Here is a 20,492-nt window from a genome sequence, read left to right as displayed (position 1 = left end):
CATACCATTCTATTAAAATACATTTTTAAAAAACATAATGCTTGGCTATTTAGTTTTTGTGTTTTCACCAAAATGGAGGTGAGGAAACTTTGTGGATCAGATATGAGACAACTGCCTTACCAACAGGACATTTATTTTCTTTGCATGAACTGCCTTCCCAACTACTGACCAATGCATAAAGACTACAGAACTACCTCTCAATAAAAAAGAGGAACATAACCTTGTACCAATATCTTATTACTTTCTTCCTAAACAGCTACTTAAAAACTCTCCAGTTCTCTTCCTACAACACTGTCTTCCCACGATTAAATCGAAGAACTCTAAGACACCTAAGACTACAAGGTCATTTCATTACATGCTCTTGCGGTTTAGACAACTATTTAGGCAAGAAGGTACAAAATTTTACCTAACCTGAGGCTCCTGTTTCCAATAAATGAAACAGTGTATTTAGGGACTAAGGCGGAATTTAAAGTAATTCCAATCACTTCATGTTCAAAGTGAAAACCTTCTTAGAACCTACCACAAAGTATCAGAAACTATGCCTTCTCCCTCTCCCTTAACCGCTTCTCCAGCCTTTCTGTCCCCTATAGGTTATCCACGAAATAGTAACTAATTAGTACTTGCAAAATCAGACAGAATACAGCTGACCCTCAAACAACACAGGTTTGAACTGTGTGGGTCCACTTACATGCAGATTTTTTTCCAATAAACACAGTATAGTACTATAAATGTATTTTCTCTTATTTTTAAATAAAATTTTCTTTTCTCTAGCTAACTTTATTGTAAGAATATAGTATATAATACATGTAACATACAAAATATGTGTTAATGGCCTGTTTATGCTATTGGTAAGGTTTCTGGTTAACAGTAGGCTATTAGTAGTTAAGTTTTTGGAAAGTCAAAGTTATATGTGGATTTCTGACTATGTGGGGGTTGGTGTCCCTAACCCCACATTCAAGGGCCAACCGTATTTCCATGTGACTTAAGAATTTCTGATGGAAATTACTTTCAGTTAAGATTCAAACCAGTAGCCTAGATACAAAAGCTAAATATTGCAATAATTTCCTAGAGAAAATAAAATACAAATTTCCATTTTCTTGAAATAAGTGTACATTCAATTTTGCTTTTCATTTGTTGAAAATACTCTGCATATATAAACTTCAAGGGCACAAATGGACAAAACTGCCAATCCAAAAATTTTTAAGATTGTTATCAACACTGTTATCTCCTATAAGCTTCAAAAGCATACTACTGAGTGCCCAGTTTTAAAAATAGTTAAGTTTAAAAGGTACTAGTTGTTTGTAGTGAAAAATTAAAACACTACACACTCACTAGAACGTGGATTCCTTCTTTTTCAACTGGAGCTTTATCATATGTAGCATCACAAACTCGAACCAAAGTTGTCACTCCATACTTCTTAAGTTCCTTTAAAGAAGAATATAAGGGAACATACTTTTAGAATCTGCAACCAAAACTTTGAAAATGTACTATTATAAACTGAAGCAATGAGACATCATTCTTAGACAAAGATAAAAGTCATTCTCATGGGGCGCCTGGGTGGCTCAGTTGGTTAAGCGACTGCCTTCGGCTCAGGTCATGATCCTGGAGTCCCGGGATCTAGTCCCGCATCGGGCTCCCTGCTCAGCGGGGAGTCTGCTTCTCCCTCTCCTGCTCCCCGCTCTTGTGATCTCTCTCTCTCAAATAAATAAATAAAATCTTAAAAAAAAATCATTCTCATGGTGGCAACATATAGAATGGACACTCAAGCTCTTAGTGGAAGCATCAACACAATTACCTTTATAAAGGACAATTTGGTAACATACCACAAAAACTATAAAAGCACATATAAACTTTGACCTAGAAATTCTACTTCTGAGAATTTATACTAACAAAGTAATTAAAGATATACCCAAAGATTTAGGTACCAGTGTGTTCAGCATGGGCTGCTTGGAATGGTAAAAAGATGGAAACATGAATGGTCCAAAAGAGGGGAACAGTTACAGAGTATGGCACATCCATATAGGATACTATGACAGCTATAAAAATAATATTAAAAAGGTTGGGGGAAGATTTTTTTAAATATAGTGTGATCCTGGGGCGCCTGGATGGTTGTCATTAAGCATCTGCCTTCGGCTCAGGTCATGATCCCAGGGTCCTGGGATCGAGCCCCGCATCAGGCTCCCTGCTCCGTGGGGAGCCTGCTTCTCCCTCTCCCACTCCCCCTGCATGTGTTCCCTCTCTTGCTGTGTCTCTGTCAAATAAATAAATAAAAATCTTTAAAAAAATATAGAGAGAGAGTGTGATCCTATCTATATGAATATAAATAAATATACACAGATATGCAGAGAAAAACATCCAGAAGCCAGGTATTAAGAGTTAAGAATTTTCAAATTGTCTTTTGTTTATGTGTATCTTCTGATTTTTACACAGTAAGTACTTATTGCTTTTTTAATTTAAAGAAACAAAAGTAGGGCGCCTGGCTGTCTCAGTCAGTGGAGCATGCAACTCTTGATCTTGAGGTTTTAAAGTTCAAGCCCCACAATGGGTATAGAGGTTACTTAAAAATCTTTAAAAAGGGCGCCTGGGTGGCTCAGTTGGTTAGGCGACTGCCTTCGGCTCAGGTCATGATCCTGGAGTCCCGGGATTGAGTCCCGCATCGGGCTCCCTGCTCAGCGGGGAGTCTGCTTCTCCCTCTGGCCCTCCCCTCTCTCATGCTCTCTCTCTCTCAAATAAAAAAAAAAAAAAAAAAAAAAAAATCTTTAAAAAAATAAGATAAAATGAAAGAAACAAAAGTAATCTTGAAATTAAGATTAAAAAGTGGTATATTACAAAGCCAACAAACATACCATTACAACAGCCAGAAGCCTTGCTCCTTTAAAAATTTTCCTACCGTAATGCCTAATCCAGTGACCACCTATCTTCAATGGGCCACCAACATCTTTTTATAGTTGCAGGACAGTGGCCTCTGCCACTTTTGGAGTCTATGACCAAGGAATCCACAGGCTGAAAATAGTATCACATAATTCAACCAGGCTTAAAGATGACTGAACAACCTAAGGGCACACAGGCCTGGAATCAACTTGTACACTGTGTACACAAAGTTAAGAAGCTCTGGGAATGAGAAGTATAAAGAGCAGGAATAGTGACATCCTACAAGAAGTGTCCATTCATCATTTGATTATCTAAAGAGTAAAGTTATTTTAATTGCTAAAGAACTTTATTTTTCACAGAAAGGCCTTCTTCTAAAACAGACTCGGGAAAGTTGTTAGTATTACATGCAGTCAGTAATTTTAAAACATTTCAAAATACAGGTAAAATCCTATTAAAATGAACTCCATAGTTGCCATTCACAGAAAGGTTATAGAAATTTTTATAGTAGGGCGCCTGGGTGGCTCAGTTGGTTAAGCAACTGCCTTCAGCTCAGGTCATGATCCTGGAGTCCCGGGATCGAGTCCCACATCAGGCTCCCTGCTCAGCAGGGAGTCTGCTTCTCCCTCTGACCCTCCTCCCTCTCATGCTTTCATTCTCTGTCTCGCAAATAAATAAAATCTTAAAAAAAAATTTTTTTTTAAGAAAAAAAAGAAATTTTTATAGTAAATATTTGTGTCCTTAAGCAAGTCAAAACCTCTTCTGAACTCAGTTTTGCCATCTGTAAAATGCAAGGGGTAGATTAATAATCCCTAGGAGTTCATTCAGCTAAGTCTACTCCATAAATATAGCAGAGAAAATGAAGGATCTGACATAAAAATGTTACCTATAAAACAATGAATCATGGAACACTACATCAAAAACTAATGATGTAATGTATGGTGATTAACATAACAATAAAAAGTTGGAAAAAAAATGTTACCTATAATACCTTTCCTCCCTGTAAGGTTCTGACCCTTGTATATGATGGTTACTATTGCTAAGTAGTTCTGGAGTAGGTTTTTATCAAAACTGGCTAGAATATTTGAGGCAGACACGGGTTTTTGAGTCAAGAGACAGTTCTACCAGATGCTGTGTACCTTTAGGCAAATTACTAAATTACCAAATTGCCCTGAAACTCAGTTTCCTCATCTGTAGGAGGGAGATAATACCAGTACCTATACCGCATAGGGCTATTTTCAGTAGTAAATGATACAATGCATAAAACTGCTTATTGTAATGTTGGATACATATACTAAGAGTTCAATAAATGTTAATTATTTTTATTATTAAAAATATGAACTGCTAACTATGTAGAAAGGATATAAAAAAAAACCCTACTAGATAATCTCTAAGGTCTCCCCAAATTCCATAAATGTTCTTTTAAAAATCTGTTGTAACTAATTCAACCCAATTCAAAGATTGGTAGAATGACCATCCATATTCCAAACATGAAATAAATGGCCTTGTGTTCAGAGATTGCTTCATAATACTGTTCATTTGTAACTTTACCTATAAATCAATCCAAAAAGTAGACCATACTACAATCTTACCTCTGTGAACTTGTTGAGGGTAGCATTGGTAGGGTTGTGAGTTATCAGAAAACGCATATTCTCATAGGAGATCTCCACAGGGGCTGGACGGTTCATTATGGCAAATAAAAAGTGTGAGCGTGCGTGTGTGGGTGTGATGGGGAAAATGAAAAAAAAAAAAAATCAATAAATCTTGAAATGTTTCACAGCAGAAAACATTAAAAAGACCACTAAAATGCCTAATATTGATCAGTGTTTTCTCTATTCAACTTGTTTATTCTTTAAGAAGCTTCTCTCTTCAAGGTAAGCAGAAGTATTTAGAATCCACTTGAATCCAAATTCAACTTGGGCCTCAATGTCTGCAGATGGATACCTTCAGACTCCAAAAAAATCCAACTACATACAAAACTTAAGTAGCCTTTACTACATTTAGGCACTAGTGAGACAAGTTAAAAGTGTAGGTTGCTTTCCACTTTTGTTTACTTGATGCTTAATTTTACTGGAGTCATTAAAAGAAATATGCTTGCAATAAAAAAAAAAAAAAGCCAACTATTTCTGAGGCCAGTCTCGGTGTCCAGAGTCTTCAAGGCAATGTTAATTATGGCACATAGAACCCCCAAGCTCACTTGTCAGCGAAAACGCTGTGCTGAGCCTGGCAGAAGTCTGCCCTCACGCTCAGAATCGCCATAAATGTGCAACGTATATTCCAACGAAAAACCTAGAGGAGAAAAACATAAGTAAAATGAACTGGAGATTGACAGCACAGTAAACATGATGATCAAAGTCAAGAATACGTTCTCTGTGAGTCCAAAGACATCTGAAATGCCACCAATTCTAAATTACTGTCATCTACAAAGACTAGGATAAAAATGTATACCAAGAGTTTTAAGTCAGAAAATTCAAAAATATGTCTTTCCTTTTTCAAAAGGGGGTTCAACAAAATTTGTTAGGTTATTTGTAACTCAAGTCATTTTTTTTTTAAGATTTTATTTATTCATTTGAGACACAGAGAGAGAGAGAGAGAGAGAAAGCATGAGCAGGGAGAGAGGCAGAGGGAGAGGGAGAAGCAGGTTCCTCGCTGAGCCAGGAGCCCGATGTGGAGCTCCTGAGCCAAAGGCAGACACTTAACCATCTGAGCCACCCAGATGCCCCATTCAAGTCATTTTTAAGTGACCTTATTTTTAAATTCATTCAAAAGATTTATTAAAAGATCCTTAAAGAAACCTTCCCTCCACAGACTCTTCATAAAGTTCACAATGATCTTACTGTTCTGCTGTGATGGTTAAGTCCTTCACATATACACTTTGCTTAAGATAAGATACATCTGTAGGGGCGCCTGGATGGCTCAGTCAGTTAAGCATCTGCCTCCGGCTCAGGTCATGATCCCAGGGTCCTGGGATCGAGCCCCGAGTCGGAGCCTGCTTCTCCCTCTCCCACTGCTGTTTCCCCTGCTTGTGTTCTCTCTCTCTCTCTGTCAAGTAAATAAAATCTTAAGAAAATAAAATAAGATACATCTGTAAGTAGATGAAGGTATTTACCAAAATTCCACTTTGAGGATGTAATTCCTTCTATCCAAAGTATATGCATTGGCCCCCAATTATAACACTAGTCCATAAAGTACTTCTCAAAAAATTAATTTATTTCCCTTACAACTCTAAGTAGTTGTTACTACCTACAAGGAATGAGGAAAGAGGATCAGAAAGTGAAGTGACTTGTCTAAGGTGAATGTCTTCTGTTAGTCCAATGTTCTTTCCAATGTACCGTAATGCCTGCTGCCTCAACTAATGCATAAATCCCATCATCTCATTTCTAGTCCAGTTTACCCTTTTTTTTATTTTTTGAGAGAGACAGACAGAAAATCTCAAGAAGGCTTTACGCCCAGCACACAGCCCGATGCAGGGCTCAATCTCATGACCCCGAGATCACCAACCTGAGCCGAAATCAAGAGTCGGACACTCAACCAACTGAGCCACCCAGGTGCCCCTAGTCCAGTTTACCTTTTTACTATTTCTCACATCACATCACTATCTCAAGAGTACAAAAGCATCTAAAGGTCACTGATTCACACAACATTCTCCTACCCATACCAAAAACAAGATGAGAAAGAAAAGTGGCAGAATTTTTAATATTATTTTGGGCTTGCTGTACTGAAACACAATAATCTTTATAGCTAGCTCAGTCAGAGTATCAACATAATCATAAATTGCTCTGGGGGCACCTAGCTGGCTCAGTCAGTAGAGCAAGCGACTCTTGATCTTGTGGTCATGAGTTCAAGCCCCATGTTGGGTGCAGAGATTACATAAATAAATAAATCTTCATAAATAAATAGATAGCTCTGGAAATAGGGACAAGGTCTAAGTTCTTTCACTTGCCTCTTCTCTAATGCACCAATAAATGCTTATTTAGTAGTCTCTGAAAAGATGATTGTGACCAGATAGAAAAAGACATGAAAGATAAGTACCACAGAACCATTTCAGGAGGAAACTAAAATACAATTAAGAACGAACCAAGGCTTACAAACTTTCAAACCTATTCTATCCACAAGTCTTTTTATGATATTCTCATGGCACTGTATTTTTAAAGTTACATACTTGTGCCAATATTACCACGGACACAAGCACAAAACTCAAACGTTCCTAAAATATGAAAGATACATAAGAAATTCGAAATTCAAAATGGCATTCTAAGAACTTCAAAATCTCAGCAGAAGTTATACACTACAGTAAAATCATGAAACTTCTAATACTCAAACTAAGAAAAATAAAAATATATACCATCACTTTCCTAAATATAACCCCAAAACAGCCACCTTAGATTACACATTTCATAGAGTACTCCCTGTGCAGTCAAGGAATTTTAAAGCTAGGAGAAACTTAGAGACCAAGGACTCTGATCTTTAAAAAGAAAAGAAAAAGAAAAAAGAAAAACAAATTGATATTTGTGAGCAAGAGAGGTTAAATGACTTAACTAATAAGACCACATCACTAATTAATAGCAGATCAAAGACAAGAACCCAGGTCTCCTAACTCTATTCATTTTTTCCTTCAGCTTTGACTATGGAGGTATCCACATATTTTTCAAGTCATAATCTTTTTCATGTAGCTGTAACTTTTCTTCAAATATTTGCTTGGATGTTGATCTGCAACTCTGTGACCTTAAATAAGGGGAGAAAAAATTATTAAAGTAACCACTCAAAGAACAATGGGTTGCATGCAGTGAAAAGCAAAACATAAGGAAATTCTAACCTGTTTGAATCCCTTTGGTTTAATGATGTTATCACAGCTAATATGTGTGTCAGCTGAGTAAAAGCACTGAAAGACCTGCTTTGTAGTGATGGCCAGGTTTGAAAGGTTACAGCTCTAGCATTAAGTTTTCTACCTACTCTCCAGTGTTTGTCTGCTCAGCAAACAGAACAAGTTTTATCCCATCTTTTTCCTCCAACCTCATTTTGGAAGGACCACTTTCAAGGATAAGGATAATTCATTATTAGATTTTCAATTCTTAACACCATACTGAGATCCCCAGCAAAGGAATTTCCGCCAAATGAAACAGTATGTTCTATCAATGTTAACAGATAACATGGTAAAAACATGCTTCTGTTCCTTCTCCCATCCCCAAGAGTTCAATTACTCATCAAAAGTTAAATGCTCTTGGGCGCCTGGGTGGCTCAGTTGGTTAAGCGACTGCCTTTGGCTCAGGTCATGATCCTGGAGTCCTGGGATCGAGTCCCACATCGGGCTCCCTGCTCAGCAGGGAGTCTGCTTCTCCCTCTGACCCTCCCCCCCTCATGCTCTCTCTATCTCAGTCTCTCTCTCTAATAAATAAAATCTTTAAAAAAAAAAAAAGTTAAATGCTCTTGCACCTATAAATTCAGATAAACTAATGTTAATTCCTGTAACAGACATAAGAACACAAAGCAAACAGTCTGTAAAAAAATATCATAACCTACCACAGCTGGAAGGTACTCAAAAGTTAAAGCCCTGTATTTTAGCATAAACTCAGCACCTATACATCTTACAGGAAAACTTTCTTCTAAACCCGTCTCTCTGACATTAAGTAATTTTATCTTTTATAGAAACTAACTTTTAAAATGTTAAATTTTGGACATTCCCATTTCCTATGCAACATTTGCATTTTTAAGCAAAGAAGATAACTTCATTGCAGGATTAGAAAGAATGGTCTGTGACAGAGAAATCCTTTTAAATTAAGAAGGAGAAGAAGGAATGGGAAAGAGGAAAAAGAATGTAAGAGGAGGAGGCTGGAAGAACAAGCGAGCAAGAAGCCAACCAAGCTAAGATAGTGTACTACCACTAAGACTAGGTCAGTAACACAACAGAGACTACTTAAAACTTTGGAGAGGTAGGTCAGAATTTAAATGTCCTGTGTCAATACTCTAGTGCTAACATCTAACCTAGATGAGACTCAAAAACCAAATGCATGAAATAATACATTAACCATCATTTAATCATGATATATTCTTAAAGTGGAACATTATGCCGAGGTTAAAAAGAATAAAACAGGGGCGCCTGGGTGGCTCGGTCGTTAGGCATCTGCCTTCAGCTCAGGTCATGATCCCAGGGTCCTGGGATCGAGCCCCGCGTCGGGCTCCCTGCTCAGTGTGAAGCCTGCTTCTCCCTCTCCCACTCCCCCTGCTTATGTTCCCTCTCTCGCTGTCTCTCTCTCTGCCAAATAAATAAATAAAATCTTAAAAAAAAACAACAAAAACCCCCCACATCTATATGAAATATGGAAAGATGGCTAAGAGACACTAATAACTGCAAAGAGCACATGATAGTATGAACAGTATATATAGAAATATTTGTGAGTGTTGTATAGCTTTCATACCCATCAACTATCTGGAAAATTAAAAAGAGGTAACTGGTTGTCGGGGTCAAGGGGACTGGAGCTGGAGGCCAGAAACATGATTTACTTTATCATAATACATCCCTTTTGAAATGTTTTGCTTTTCCCATGTACATGTATTACTTTTTTTTTTTTTTAATTCTAGGGTGACAAAAACCCTACAATGATTTACAATTTAACCACGTTCTCAAAAGTGCTATAACCATAGGATTATAAAGAGCTAAGTCACTCTTGGTCCCAGGCAGGACTACACCTACACAAATCCAGACAGTTTTCTCCTTTGTTAAAGGTATTAAATTATTGGGGCGCCTGGGTGGCTCAGTCGTTAAGCGTCTGCCTTCGGTTCAGGTCATGATCCCAGAACCCTGGGATCGAGCCCCGCATCGGGCTCCCTGTTCCGTGGGAAGCCTGCTTCTCCCTCTCCCACTCCCCCAGCTTCTGTTCCCTCTCTCACTGTGTCTCTCTCTGTCAAATAAATAAATAAAATCTTAAAAAAAAAAATATTAAATTACTGAGTAAAATTCAGGTTCTTCTATGGCAACTGTAATTCTAAGTTTAAATATATAGAGAATTTGAGGGCAACCCAAACTTATTAGGCATCCTTTAAAAAATCCTATCAATCCACTCACATCAAGTTTTCCACTCAGAAATTCTCTATTTCCAAGTTAAAGTAATTGATAGAATAAACTCTCTAATTTGATGGGTTATGCCAGGATTCACTAAATTAAAACAATACATTATAATATAAATACACAATAAAGAAGTCTAGATCTAAGAAAAAAGCCTAAAAGCAAAAGTCTGGAAAAACAAGTAAGCATACATTTACTGTTACTTTTCTTACCAGAAGTTCTACAGGAAGTCATGCAAATTTGAGTCAGCTTGGTTTGTACAAACAGGCAACATGAAAGCATTATACTGCATATAAGGCTAAAACCTTGCAACAATTTTTTCCTAAAACAAATTTATCTCACTTTAACAAAGACACCTGCACCTCTCTTAAAATAACTATGAATAATCTACCAAGAGTAAAGAATTCATTCTCATGAAGAGTTAATAAGACATGTTCCTTACAATTTGGCTAATTAGGAATTTATTAATAATTCAAGTATTTATTAGACACGTACTATGCATCTTTAAAGTGCAGCAAGAGCAGTAAACAAACAAAAATTCTTGTCAGAGTGGATCTTGTATTTTAGTTAAAGGCAGAAAAAGATAAAATATGCCACTGTTATGGAGAAAAATGCAAGGCAGGGGAATCTAGTGCCAGAAAAGAGAGGGCTTCTAATTTTAAATAAGGCTATCAGGAAAGGCCTCACTGAAAAAAACGACATTTTATCCAAGACCTGAGGGTGTGAGCCAAACAGATATTTGAAGGAGCATTCTAGGCAAAGGGATTAGCTGTTGCAAAGGTTATGAGGTGGGGCCGTGCTTGGAGTGTTCTAGGAACAGCCCTCTCTCTGACAAATAAATAAAATCTTTTAAAAAGGGGGGGGGGAGCGCTCCTGGGTGGCTCAGTCATTACGTGTCGGCCTTTGGCTCAGGTCATGATCCCAGGGTCCTGGGATCGAGCTCCACATCGGGCTCCCCACTCTGCGGGAAGCCTGCTTCTCTCTCTCCCACTCCCCCTGCTTGTGTTCCCTCTCTTGCTGTGTCTCTCTCTGTCAGATCAATAAATAAAATCTTTAAAAAAAAGAAAAAGATACACTTTAAAGTAGATTTGTCTACAGACTGGATGTGGGGCCTGTGAAAAGAGTCAAGGCCCTGAGTAACTGTAAGAACTGTACGAAGCCTAACTTAATACAGAGATTATTCAAACAGACCAATAAAATCCTCACAACTATCAAGGAAGAAAAGTAGGAAAATTCGTCTGTAAAATACTACTGTATCTACTGCATTCCATTTGAGGAAAAATGTATCTTAAAGACTTATTAAAGCGAACTTAACTTTGCTAATTAATCTTCTAGTTAACTGGTCTCAAACTGAAATCGTACTCATCTTTCATAACCTACTCCCAACTCATCAGAGCCTTGTGGAAATAATAGTTCTACTCTCTCTGCTACTTATCTTTGTTCATCCCTCTAGTTGCATTCATCAAACTAAAACTGTATACATCTGGCTCTTTGAATTTAGACAATTCAAATTCATGTTAGTTCCCCTCCCCTACCATATACAGTCCCAGGGAGCTGATAAGGAAAGAGGTATCATTAAATTCTACACAAATTAGGATCCAAAATATCTGTAAACAAGCTAAAAATAGCTTCTTCACTGCTAAAAAAAAAGTTTCATAGTTACTCTCTTGGTTATTCCCACTTTTCCACTTCCTCATTTAAGGAGGGAACTTGAGAATCAAGTTCCAGTACAGAAATCAATAATCACTTATATAAAAAGAAATTATGACCTTGATGGTGGGAAAATATCGTAACATTTCAGAACCAGCATGAGATACATGGCCTGCCACTCAGAAAGGAAAGGAAAGCAATTAACCAACAATCGCACCTGCTTCTGAGAACAGTGACCGTTATTTACTGAAGTCCTGTGGGCCCTGTTCCCACTCAAATGAAAAGGGAGTGGTTTTCAAATTTGTGTGTACCCTAGTGATTAGAAGTACCTGTCATTTTCTAGTAATTCCTACCTCTACAAATTAACTATATGACAAAAATTGCATTAAATATTTTCATGCCACACTTGAAAGTATTTACTTTTCAATTCTCTACTGTTCCTCTAAAGATTAGCAATTCTCCAGTTGAATTTCTTGTCCAAAAGTGTTATTTTTCCTTCCATAAATAAAATTTAAATAAAGGTAACAGGACTATGGCCAATTTTCACTTTTTCTAAAAAATTATTCGAATACCAGTAATACCATTAAAAATTCTACCAGCACAATTCTAATATTGGGCATTAATCTTATTGAGTTCAGTGAATTTTTTTAAAAATTAAGCTAAACACTTAGCTCTATTAAATTGATTCTATTTATTCATACTTTTCATTTCCAGGCAAAGATATCGTGGCTATCCCTCTTTATGGGCTTTATGCTTAAAGATTTTAGTTTATGTGCACTTTAAGATTCCCAAGCTTCTTTATTATAAAGTTTAAGTACATTCTTCTCCTAAATAACTGTGGTAACCTCCTTTATACAATAAAAACTCTCAAATTCAGCAGCATTCCCACATAATTAAATTCTAATATTTGTTTTCTTCTTTTCTTACATCCTTCCTTTAACCTCAAAAGGCTAAGTAATTTTCCTGGAGAACAATTTAAGTCTTAATCATTTTAATTTAGTTTCCAGCATCACTATATATACATTAATCCAGAACCACTAAATTTATTATTTCATTAATAAAGAAATGTATTTGAGATTCTGAACTTCAATAGTAAAAAAGCAAATTCAGTGGTGAAAATCCAGAAAGAAAGAAAGAAGAAAGAAAAGAGGAAAGGAAAGGAAAGGAAATCCAAAAGGACACCTGGATTCATCCTGTCAACACCACTTTGAAATACTTTCTGAGCTATATCAGGACAATTAGAATGACTGTAACAGCTGTGAGTTCCCTGAGGTTGCAAAATAGATACTTGGGAAAAGGTTATTTGAATCACCTTTCAAAATAACCTACTGCACAGGAGCAGCATGCAAAGTAAGAACTTCCCGGCTATTGTTAGCATTATTTAAAATACATGTTTTAGAGCTGAGCAGTTTATGGGTCAGCTTAACTCTTTCATTTCCCCATTTTGTCAAATGCATTGGGCATTATTTAAAAGTCCTGTTCAAATATCCACCACCATCAAGAAGGGAAGGAAGCTCTCTATGTACAGGATACAGAATAAAAACATTCCAAATTACACCTTGTCAGCATAAATTCTTTTGTTTGAGCCCCAGAAATTTTTCTGCTGTTAGGGCATTTTGGTCCAAGTTTCCCCTAAAACCTGTTAAGTTACACGTCACTTCCTCTCCTAAACTTGCTTTTTATAAATCACATTGTACTTCACAGCCATCTCTCTATGTACTGAGTATAATACAAGATAAACAGTCAAGAACCACAAATCATTCTATTTGGAGCTGCTGGTGGCCTTTTAAAATATACTGTCTACCCACTAATTGTCCAATAATGGTTTGATGTTTATTTTTGTAAAACACAACATTCGCAATCTTTAAAAAACATACAGTGAAAGCAGTTGTTTCACATTAAAACACGAAAGTGAAGTAAAAACGGTGAAATACCTCTATAATGCCATGTCAAGGGATAATTACTCTTTGCTCACCAGCTTAGTTCAACATGGATTCGCCTTCCTTCTCTTCCCACTTAAAGAATGCAAAATTTAATCTTTCTTGTCCTCTTCCTCCAAATACTGAGATGGAGGACAATATGTCACCTCTGAATGATACTAAAATGCAGCATATCCAAGCTTACAACAAGCATTGTGGAGCTCTTTGCACATACCATACAAACACTATCCAGGATCAAGATACTAGGAGAATCCATGTGAGTGAAAAATGTTTGATGAAGGACATTAAAATTTCATACTAATGCTATATACTTTGAAGACACAAAGTATGAGCAGAAATGGAGTAGGGTTAATTAGGACTTCCGAGGAAAGGTAAAACTTTTATAACCTGACTGTAGAAACAGTGAAGGGCTGTGGTAGCCTGATAAAGGAAGGGAGTCTTTGGTTAGATAACTCTTAGGAGGCCTTGACCATGCTGAGAATTTCAAACCAACTCAAATGCAATAAAAGCTCTCAGGAACTTAAAAATATGAGTAGTAGTCAGGGAGCAACTCTCTGCTCAATGAGAGAAAACAAATATGCCACATTGGTGGGCATCTTCTGATCTACTGAGCAGCTCCATAATTAACAACAAGCTTCACAAAAAGAGACTCTCAACTTACTAACTCCTACCTCATAGGTGAATTATTTTTCCTAGTAAACAAATATGAGTTTAACTAAATTCTACCTGCTGATAACCTCCAAATGAAGATCTCATTTCACTAGAAAAACAATTCAGGGTATAGTCTATGACTTAAATTTGAAGTGTTCCTCATCTAGAACAATCTAAGTTATTTGAATAATTTAAACCAATCACCAAAAGGAAACTTGTTTGTAACCACACGTGTGGAATGAAGAATAATGTCACTAGAATCTATTGTTTCTCCATCATATCCTTCTCAATTTGCTGACAAATCCTGCCGATGACTCATATCCTTCTGCACTAACCAGTCACTCTGTTCCCTCATGATAGGCTTTTCACCAATAACAGAAAGTAGAAAACACATCAATTTGTTTTGCTACTAAAAACAATAAACATCAATGTATGTATATAAATCCAATTTACAGATACTGTGGTGATACAACCTAGTGAATGTCTCCTGTAAAAGACTGTAAAAAAAAGTTATGCTCAAATCTCAACTAAAACTAAAAGACTACAAGAAAGCAGACTGAATCTGAATTCCTGTCAAACGATACATTAGTTAAGAGCCAACATTTTTGACCACTGCAGAAATAAAAACACAAAGCAATTTATCTGATCTGCTAAAGCAAATATATCATGTGTTCATTTTATGCCAAAAGAATTAACATTTTCTGAGAAGAATGAAATTTCAACCCAAAAATACTATGAAAGGAATTAAATATCCCTAAAGGTAAAGACCATTCTAATCGTCAAAATATTTTTTCAAAACAGGCTCAACTAGCAAAAAAAGGGTCAGAGAAGAGCTTAAAATTCTTTAGAGTTTAAAAAGGCAATGTTGTGCAATGTAAATATATATTCAAATGATGAGATTTAGTTTCTAGGCCACTTACAATGGAGATGATGCTGTGTTACAGAACCTATGGGTAAGAAATCAGTGCAGGCAAACAAAAAACGTTTGTATTCAAATCATATAAAAACTGCTGGTATAATCTGTCAACTCCTCATAGTCATTTTTCCAGGAAAGATTTTGTGCCCTATCAGTCTATGTTGATTGAAGAGATAGTTCAAGGGAAACCACGGTAACACGTGCAGAAGGGTAATTTTCTCACCTGGGTCCTGGTAACTCCACAGGGTGACTGTGAAAATGGACAGAGCCTGCAGTGCCGTGCAGCTTCTTTCTGAGAGGTGCTAGAGTAGTGACAGTTTCTGGTTTAGCCTAGACCTCTACAACTCCAAGGAGCAAAAACACAAAACAAAAAAACGTATCTACTTGAGCTCTACACCCAGCAATCCTATTGGGCTGCAAGTCCCAAGACAGTGGCCAAAGGAACTAGAAAATGTGGTTCAGTCAATAAAACAAAACTAGAGAAAGCTACCAGACACCTCTATACATATACTACCCCTAAAGATGAAAATTGGTAAAAGGCTCTTCTAACATCCCAGATTAACAGACTCAAATCACCATTTCCCAAGAGAATTATAATTGCTGGTATCCACTCTTCACTAACAAACCCAAGGTATAAAATTATGTGAACTGCAACTTCAGACTCTCACTTTATGAATTTAGAGAATAATCATCAGTTTCTACATAACCCAACTAGTGCCTTAAGAAAAATCTCAAAGCAACATCCCCAAAAGACCAAAAAAAAGTATGCAAGTAACTGAAGTACCCTTATAAAAAAAAAAAAAACAACAAAAACCTAAAAAATTAAAAACTAAATTTCAGACAAAAAGGCCAACTTCTTTAATGTCCACTAAACTCCTATATAATGAGCAGAGTTAACTCAAAAATAAAGTTTAGCAAGAGATTTAAGTACCTTAAGCCCCAAAGAGAAGCTTTTTTTATCTACTGCCCTCTATTTACTGATATCTTTAACTTCAATTTCAAAACTTGGAATTCAACAATTGATTCTATAAATCAATCTCCTTATTTGTACAACTGAAAGTGTCACTCAAAAGATTATTATGAATTTTAAATAAGATGCTTTATGATTCAGCATTATAAGACTCTCAAGGAACAGAATGTTGAAACCTAAAGCATAATGCTGGAGTTCATAAGGTGTCCTAAGACCTCAAGATATCTACCACTGCCCTACTCAATAAACATAACTAAGTCTACCATGTTGAAATTTTGGATCCTGATTTCCAGTTGCTCAAAATTTTTAAAGATCCCCAACTTTTATAAGTAGTATAGCTGATTACATAGCACTTGAAGAAACTGAGCTAACTTGGGTTTCACTCTAACTTAAGTTTTGCTCTTCCAAGAGCAACAGCTATAAATTTATGTACTGCTCTTCTGCATCTTTGTAAATCCTTTTTCTAGAGGCTTCACTGGTTACCAATTCCACATTCCAACAAAAAGGAACAGTACAAACCCTGTTAAGTAAACCTCTACTAAATTTAAACTTTGTGTCAAAATTCTATAACTACTACATACAGAAATGCCACCTTTAAAAGACAAAATGTTAAATAGAATGAAGAGTTAAATCTTAAGAAAAATAAGTATTTACCTTGCTTCACACAAATGTCTTTTCAAGGAAATATAAATATGAGGCTTTCAAACTTTTTAAGAAAGTTGTATCAAAAGCATTCAAACATTTACTCTTCCCTAGTGCCACCACAGTTCAATGATGTTGTAAATGGTTTCTGCTTATAAATTTGGTCAGTTCAAATTAAATACTACTTGACTGACTCATGGAGGGAGTGGTTTGACTTTTGCTGTTCTGAGTCAGAATAGACCCAGTTCAGCAGTTCTAAACAATTTTTCATTTGTATAGGTGTCCTAAACGCTAGCTTTTTCCAGTTACTAAATATAACAAACTGTTGCCTTACTAAGAAGAAAGGTCTTAGTAGTAATAATACTTTGAATCTGTAGTTCAATTTATAATTAACAAAGTGCTTCCACATCTATTTTCTCACTTGATCTTCACAATCTCCTAAGTATCTCATCTCATACAGCTGAACAGAAAGACTTTCACATAGGAGTGACAACTTCTAGTTGACTCTTACCCCAATAAATATACTTTTCCTCTTTCCCCCCAAATAAAAAACATAAAAGGCTGCTGGGTTTCTTTAATCAGACTTTCCTCTCCCAGACATATCCCAGGTGCCTCATAAAAATTATGTCTCAAAGCACACACCCTGGGGCCCCAAGAGTTTCAAGGCAGAATCCCCACCCACATAAAAGCCTAGCTTAGGCCCCAAAGAGCCTCAAGTCAGCATCTCCTAAATGATCCCCTTGCCTCCAGCCATCTAGTCTTCTGCATTAAATTCAACATTTCTCATCTGTACGAGCTGCTAGGTCACTGTGTGGTTGAGAAACCTCAAAGTGAGACAACATATTGCAAGGGTGGTAATGGTATAGTGGAAAAATCAAGGACTTTGGAGTCAGACAGACCTGGGTTTTTAATCCATCTCCAATTCTTATTATCTTGTGACCTAGGAGAAGTTACTTAACCCCTTTTGAGTCTCTGTATCTCTTCATCTCATCACTGTAAATCACTGAGGGCTCATCACTGTATCCCAAGTGCCTAGCAAATAGAAACCACTCAATATGTGCCAAATAAATGCAAATGAGGACCCCTACCACCTTTAGAGTGTGAGAATTATATATAAAGGGAGTGTATAAAAATACCTGGTGCATAGTAGGCCCTTAATACTAATTAATTCAGTATCCCACTTAACAATACTATTCAGTATTTCTGAAAGCACAAAGCATGCTAACGACTGAGGAAAAGGACACTCTAGGAAAAACATAATTTCTGACTTCTAATTACATATCAATGTTTTGGCCTATAATTCTATTATGTCTACTATCAGCCGTCTTTGTTTATCCCATTGAAAGACTCCCAACTTCTAAGAAGCTTCTCATCATTAAAGTGTAAAATCCATTATCAAGGTACTTTTTATCAAGAACCCCTAATTCCACAACACAAGAATCTGGCAAAAGTCCATAATATACATTCACTATCCAATATGCAACAACTTTTTAAATGTCAAGATTAGAATACAGGCAAACAATCTTCACCATCTTCACCAACACAATGGTATGCTGGTAAGTAATTCTGAAGCCTTAAAAACGTGTCATTCTGTAGCCTTAATTTCCTTTTGCACACTGAACAAGGCATAACTTCATTCACTTCCTGTCTGAAACTACTCTGTAATACAGAGCATGGCAGCAAATAACTACCGTATTCTAACCCAGCAGTTTGGGGATTCCAAAGAGACAAGCTTGCCTATAGTGCTGCTAGAACGGCTAGACACTTTTTTTAGGTTTCTTGACAAACTCCAGAGAATAATAAACTAGCCTCTGGTTCTTCTTCATCATCAGCGTTACATTATTTTTGTTTAGAGTTCTTCTCCAGAAGGGTAGAAAAGAGCCAATACCTAATAATTTTTTTTTCCCATTTACCTAACGATAAAATACCTTTCACCTGAAAAACTAGCAGTACTTTACAAAAGAGTCTATGCTTCTGAACACTCTACAGGCAAGAGCCTAGGATCCTGGGCAATAGACAAGACTGTTTCAGTTAGCTCTCAGAGCGCCGGACGAGGATGGGATGGCGACCACGTCCTTGACAAATTTAGAAATTGATAGTCATAAACACGGGGGAAAACATTTACCCTCCCCCGCCCCCGAAAAAGCATGACCTTTCTTTTAAAAATCCCAGAGCCAGAAGACTCTAGTGCCACTGGCATAGACTCCTATACCGTTTCCTCATACTGGAACCCAAGAAGCCAGGGACAAGACGCTCTTGGAAAGAACTCCCTCACCGAGGACACCACCGTACACAGCGATCACGATCAACGCGGAGCCTCCAGGATGCCCGCTCACACACTGGACAATCGCAGGCACACCCTTTCCACGCTCCCTCATCTGCCATTCACCCTCTCCCCAGCCTCCCTCTCTCACACTACACTCATATTCCCCCCACACACTCCCCCACTCTACCCCATACACTCAGTGCTCTCCCCTTCCCACCTCCTCACTCTCCCCCATTTACCCTCTCGCCCACGCGCACTCCTCCCCACACTCCCACTGTCCTCTCCACTCTGCCAGCACTCACACACACACACACTGCCCCCGGACACGGCCCCCAACTATCTCATCCACACTGCCCCCCCCCAAACTCCGTCCTCCCTCACCCCACATGCACACCCAGCCCTCTCCCCAACTCACACTGTCCCCCTCAGGCACGCACATTCCCCCCACACACAATCCACATTCTTCCACACGCACGGCCCCCCCTTCCTCACCCACCCTCGTTCTCCACGCTTCCCGGCCGCGCTCCCCCCGCCCCCGGCCCGGCCCGGCCCTCCTTCCGGGGACGTGTCTCGGGCCTGCACTAATGGCTGCGGCGCCTCCCGCCCTCCCCTTCCCCGAGGCCCCGGGAGCCGGCGCGGGGGCCGCCCGGGAGGAGCGCACTCACGCTGGCGAGCTGGGGACTGGGCATTGAAGTCTGGCGGCGGCGGGAGCGAGGAGGCGCCTCTCTCCTCAGTCACCTCGGCGGCGGCGGCGGCGGCGGTAGCGGTGGCGGCGGCGGCGACGACTCCCCCCCAGCCTCGGCGCGCGACACCCGGCCCGGCCCGGCGGCGGCGGCGGCGCGTGTCCACGAGTCCGTCTTGCTGCTGCTGCTGCGGCCGCCGCTGCGTCTCCTGCTGCCGCCGCTGGCCCCGCTGCCGCCGCTGCCCTGTGGCGTCGCCTCGCGCCGTGCCCGGCCGCCGCTGCCGCTCCAGCTGCTACCGGACGGACGACGGTTACAGCCCGGCCGATCGCGCCGCCGCCACCACCGCTGCGCGCGCAGCCGGAACCAGCTCCCGCCACCGCCCCTCAGGGGGCGCTGCGGGGCGCGGCGCGCGCGCCCACTGGCCCGCCCCCCGCGCCCGCTGACTGGCTGGCGTGCCGGCTCGCGGGGCGGTTGGGCCCGCCCACCTGCCCCGCGGGGCGCTGACCCACTGCCCTCGGCGCCTCCCCCTTCTCCTCCTCGTGGTTCGTTCCTTTCCGCACTCCCGGCTGCGGAAGGCGCGTCCATGTGACCGGGGAAGGGGGCGGAACGTGGCCAGGGGAGTCGTTCGCCCACGCCGCGGCCCCCGCATCCCATCCGCACCTGGGCAGAGGCGAGGGCCAGCGGCCGCGGTGTGACCTGCAAGGTCGAAGGGCTTTCTCCGGCATCCCGAGCCGTGAGGCCTGGGGCCAGATCCTGATGGGACGGGGCGGCGACCGAGCCCTTTGCTCGGGGATTTCCAACTCAGAAGTGACAACCAGGGCAGCTCACTTCTTGGCTGCCCTT

General features: G+C 39.4%; 1 protein-coding gene across 4 annotated transcripts in view; it reads right to left on the bottom strand.

Moving 5' to 3' along the window:
- Positions 1-20,010, bottom strand: part of PTP4A2 (protein tyrosine phosphatase 4A2) — a 29,229-nt gene extending 9,219 nt beyond the window's left edge. The window contains exons 1-4 of one of the 4 annotated variants that reach the window (XM_045870272.3): positions 19,632-20,007; positions 15,312-15,390; positions 4,461-5,157; positions 1,333-1,425 (exon numbers count right to left, since the gene is read on the bottom strand). In XM_045870272.3, coding sequence (XP_045726228.1) covers positions 1,333-1,425; positions 4,461-4,556 — 189 coding nt within the window. In that variant the 5' untranslated portion in view covers positions 4,557-5,157; positions 15,312-15,390; positions 19,632-20,007. Of the gene's footprint in view, positions 1-1,332; positions 1,426-4,460; positions 5,158-15,311; positions 15,391-18,975; positions 19,216-19,631 lie in introns of those variants that run through there. The other 3 variants (XM_054506555.2, XM_064589572.1, XM_064589573.1) reach the window with 3 other exon arrangements.
- Between the last annotated feature and the right edge of the window lie 482 nt (positions 20,011-20,492).

Source organism: Mirounga angustirostris, unplaced genomic scaffold (assembly GCF_029215605.1).
Source record: "Mirounga angustirostris isolate CCGP_5_RB_7025 unplaced genomic scaffold, mMirAng1.0.hap1 SCAF_4, whole genome shotgun sequence".
Lineage (NCBI taxonomy): Eukaryota > Metazoa > Chordata > Mammalia > Carnivora > Phocidae > Mirounga > Mirounga angustirostris.
Note: the sequence above shows the minus strand (reverse complement) of the source record. Positions and strands in the feature narration are given on the sequence as shown.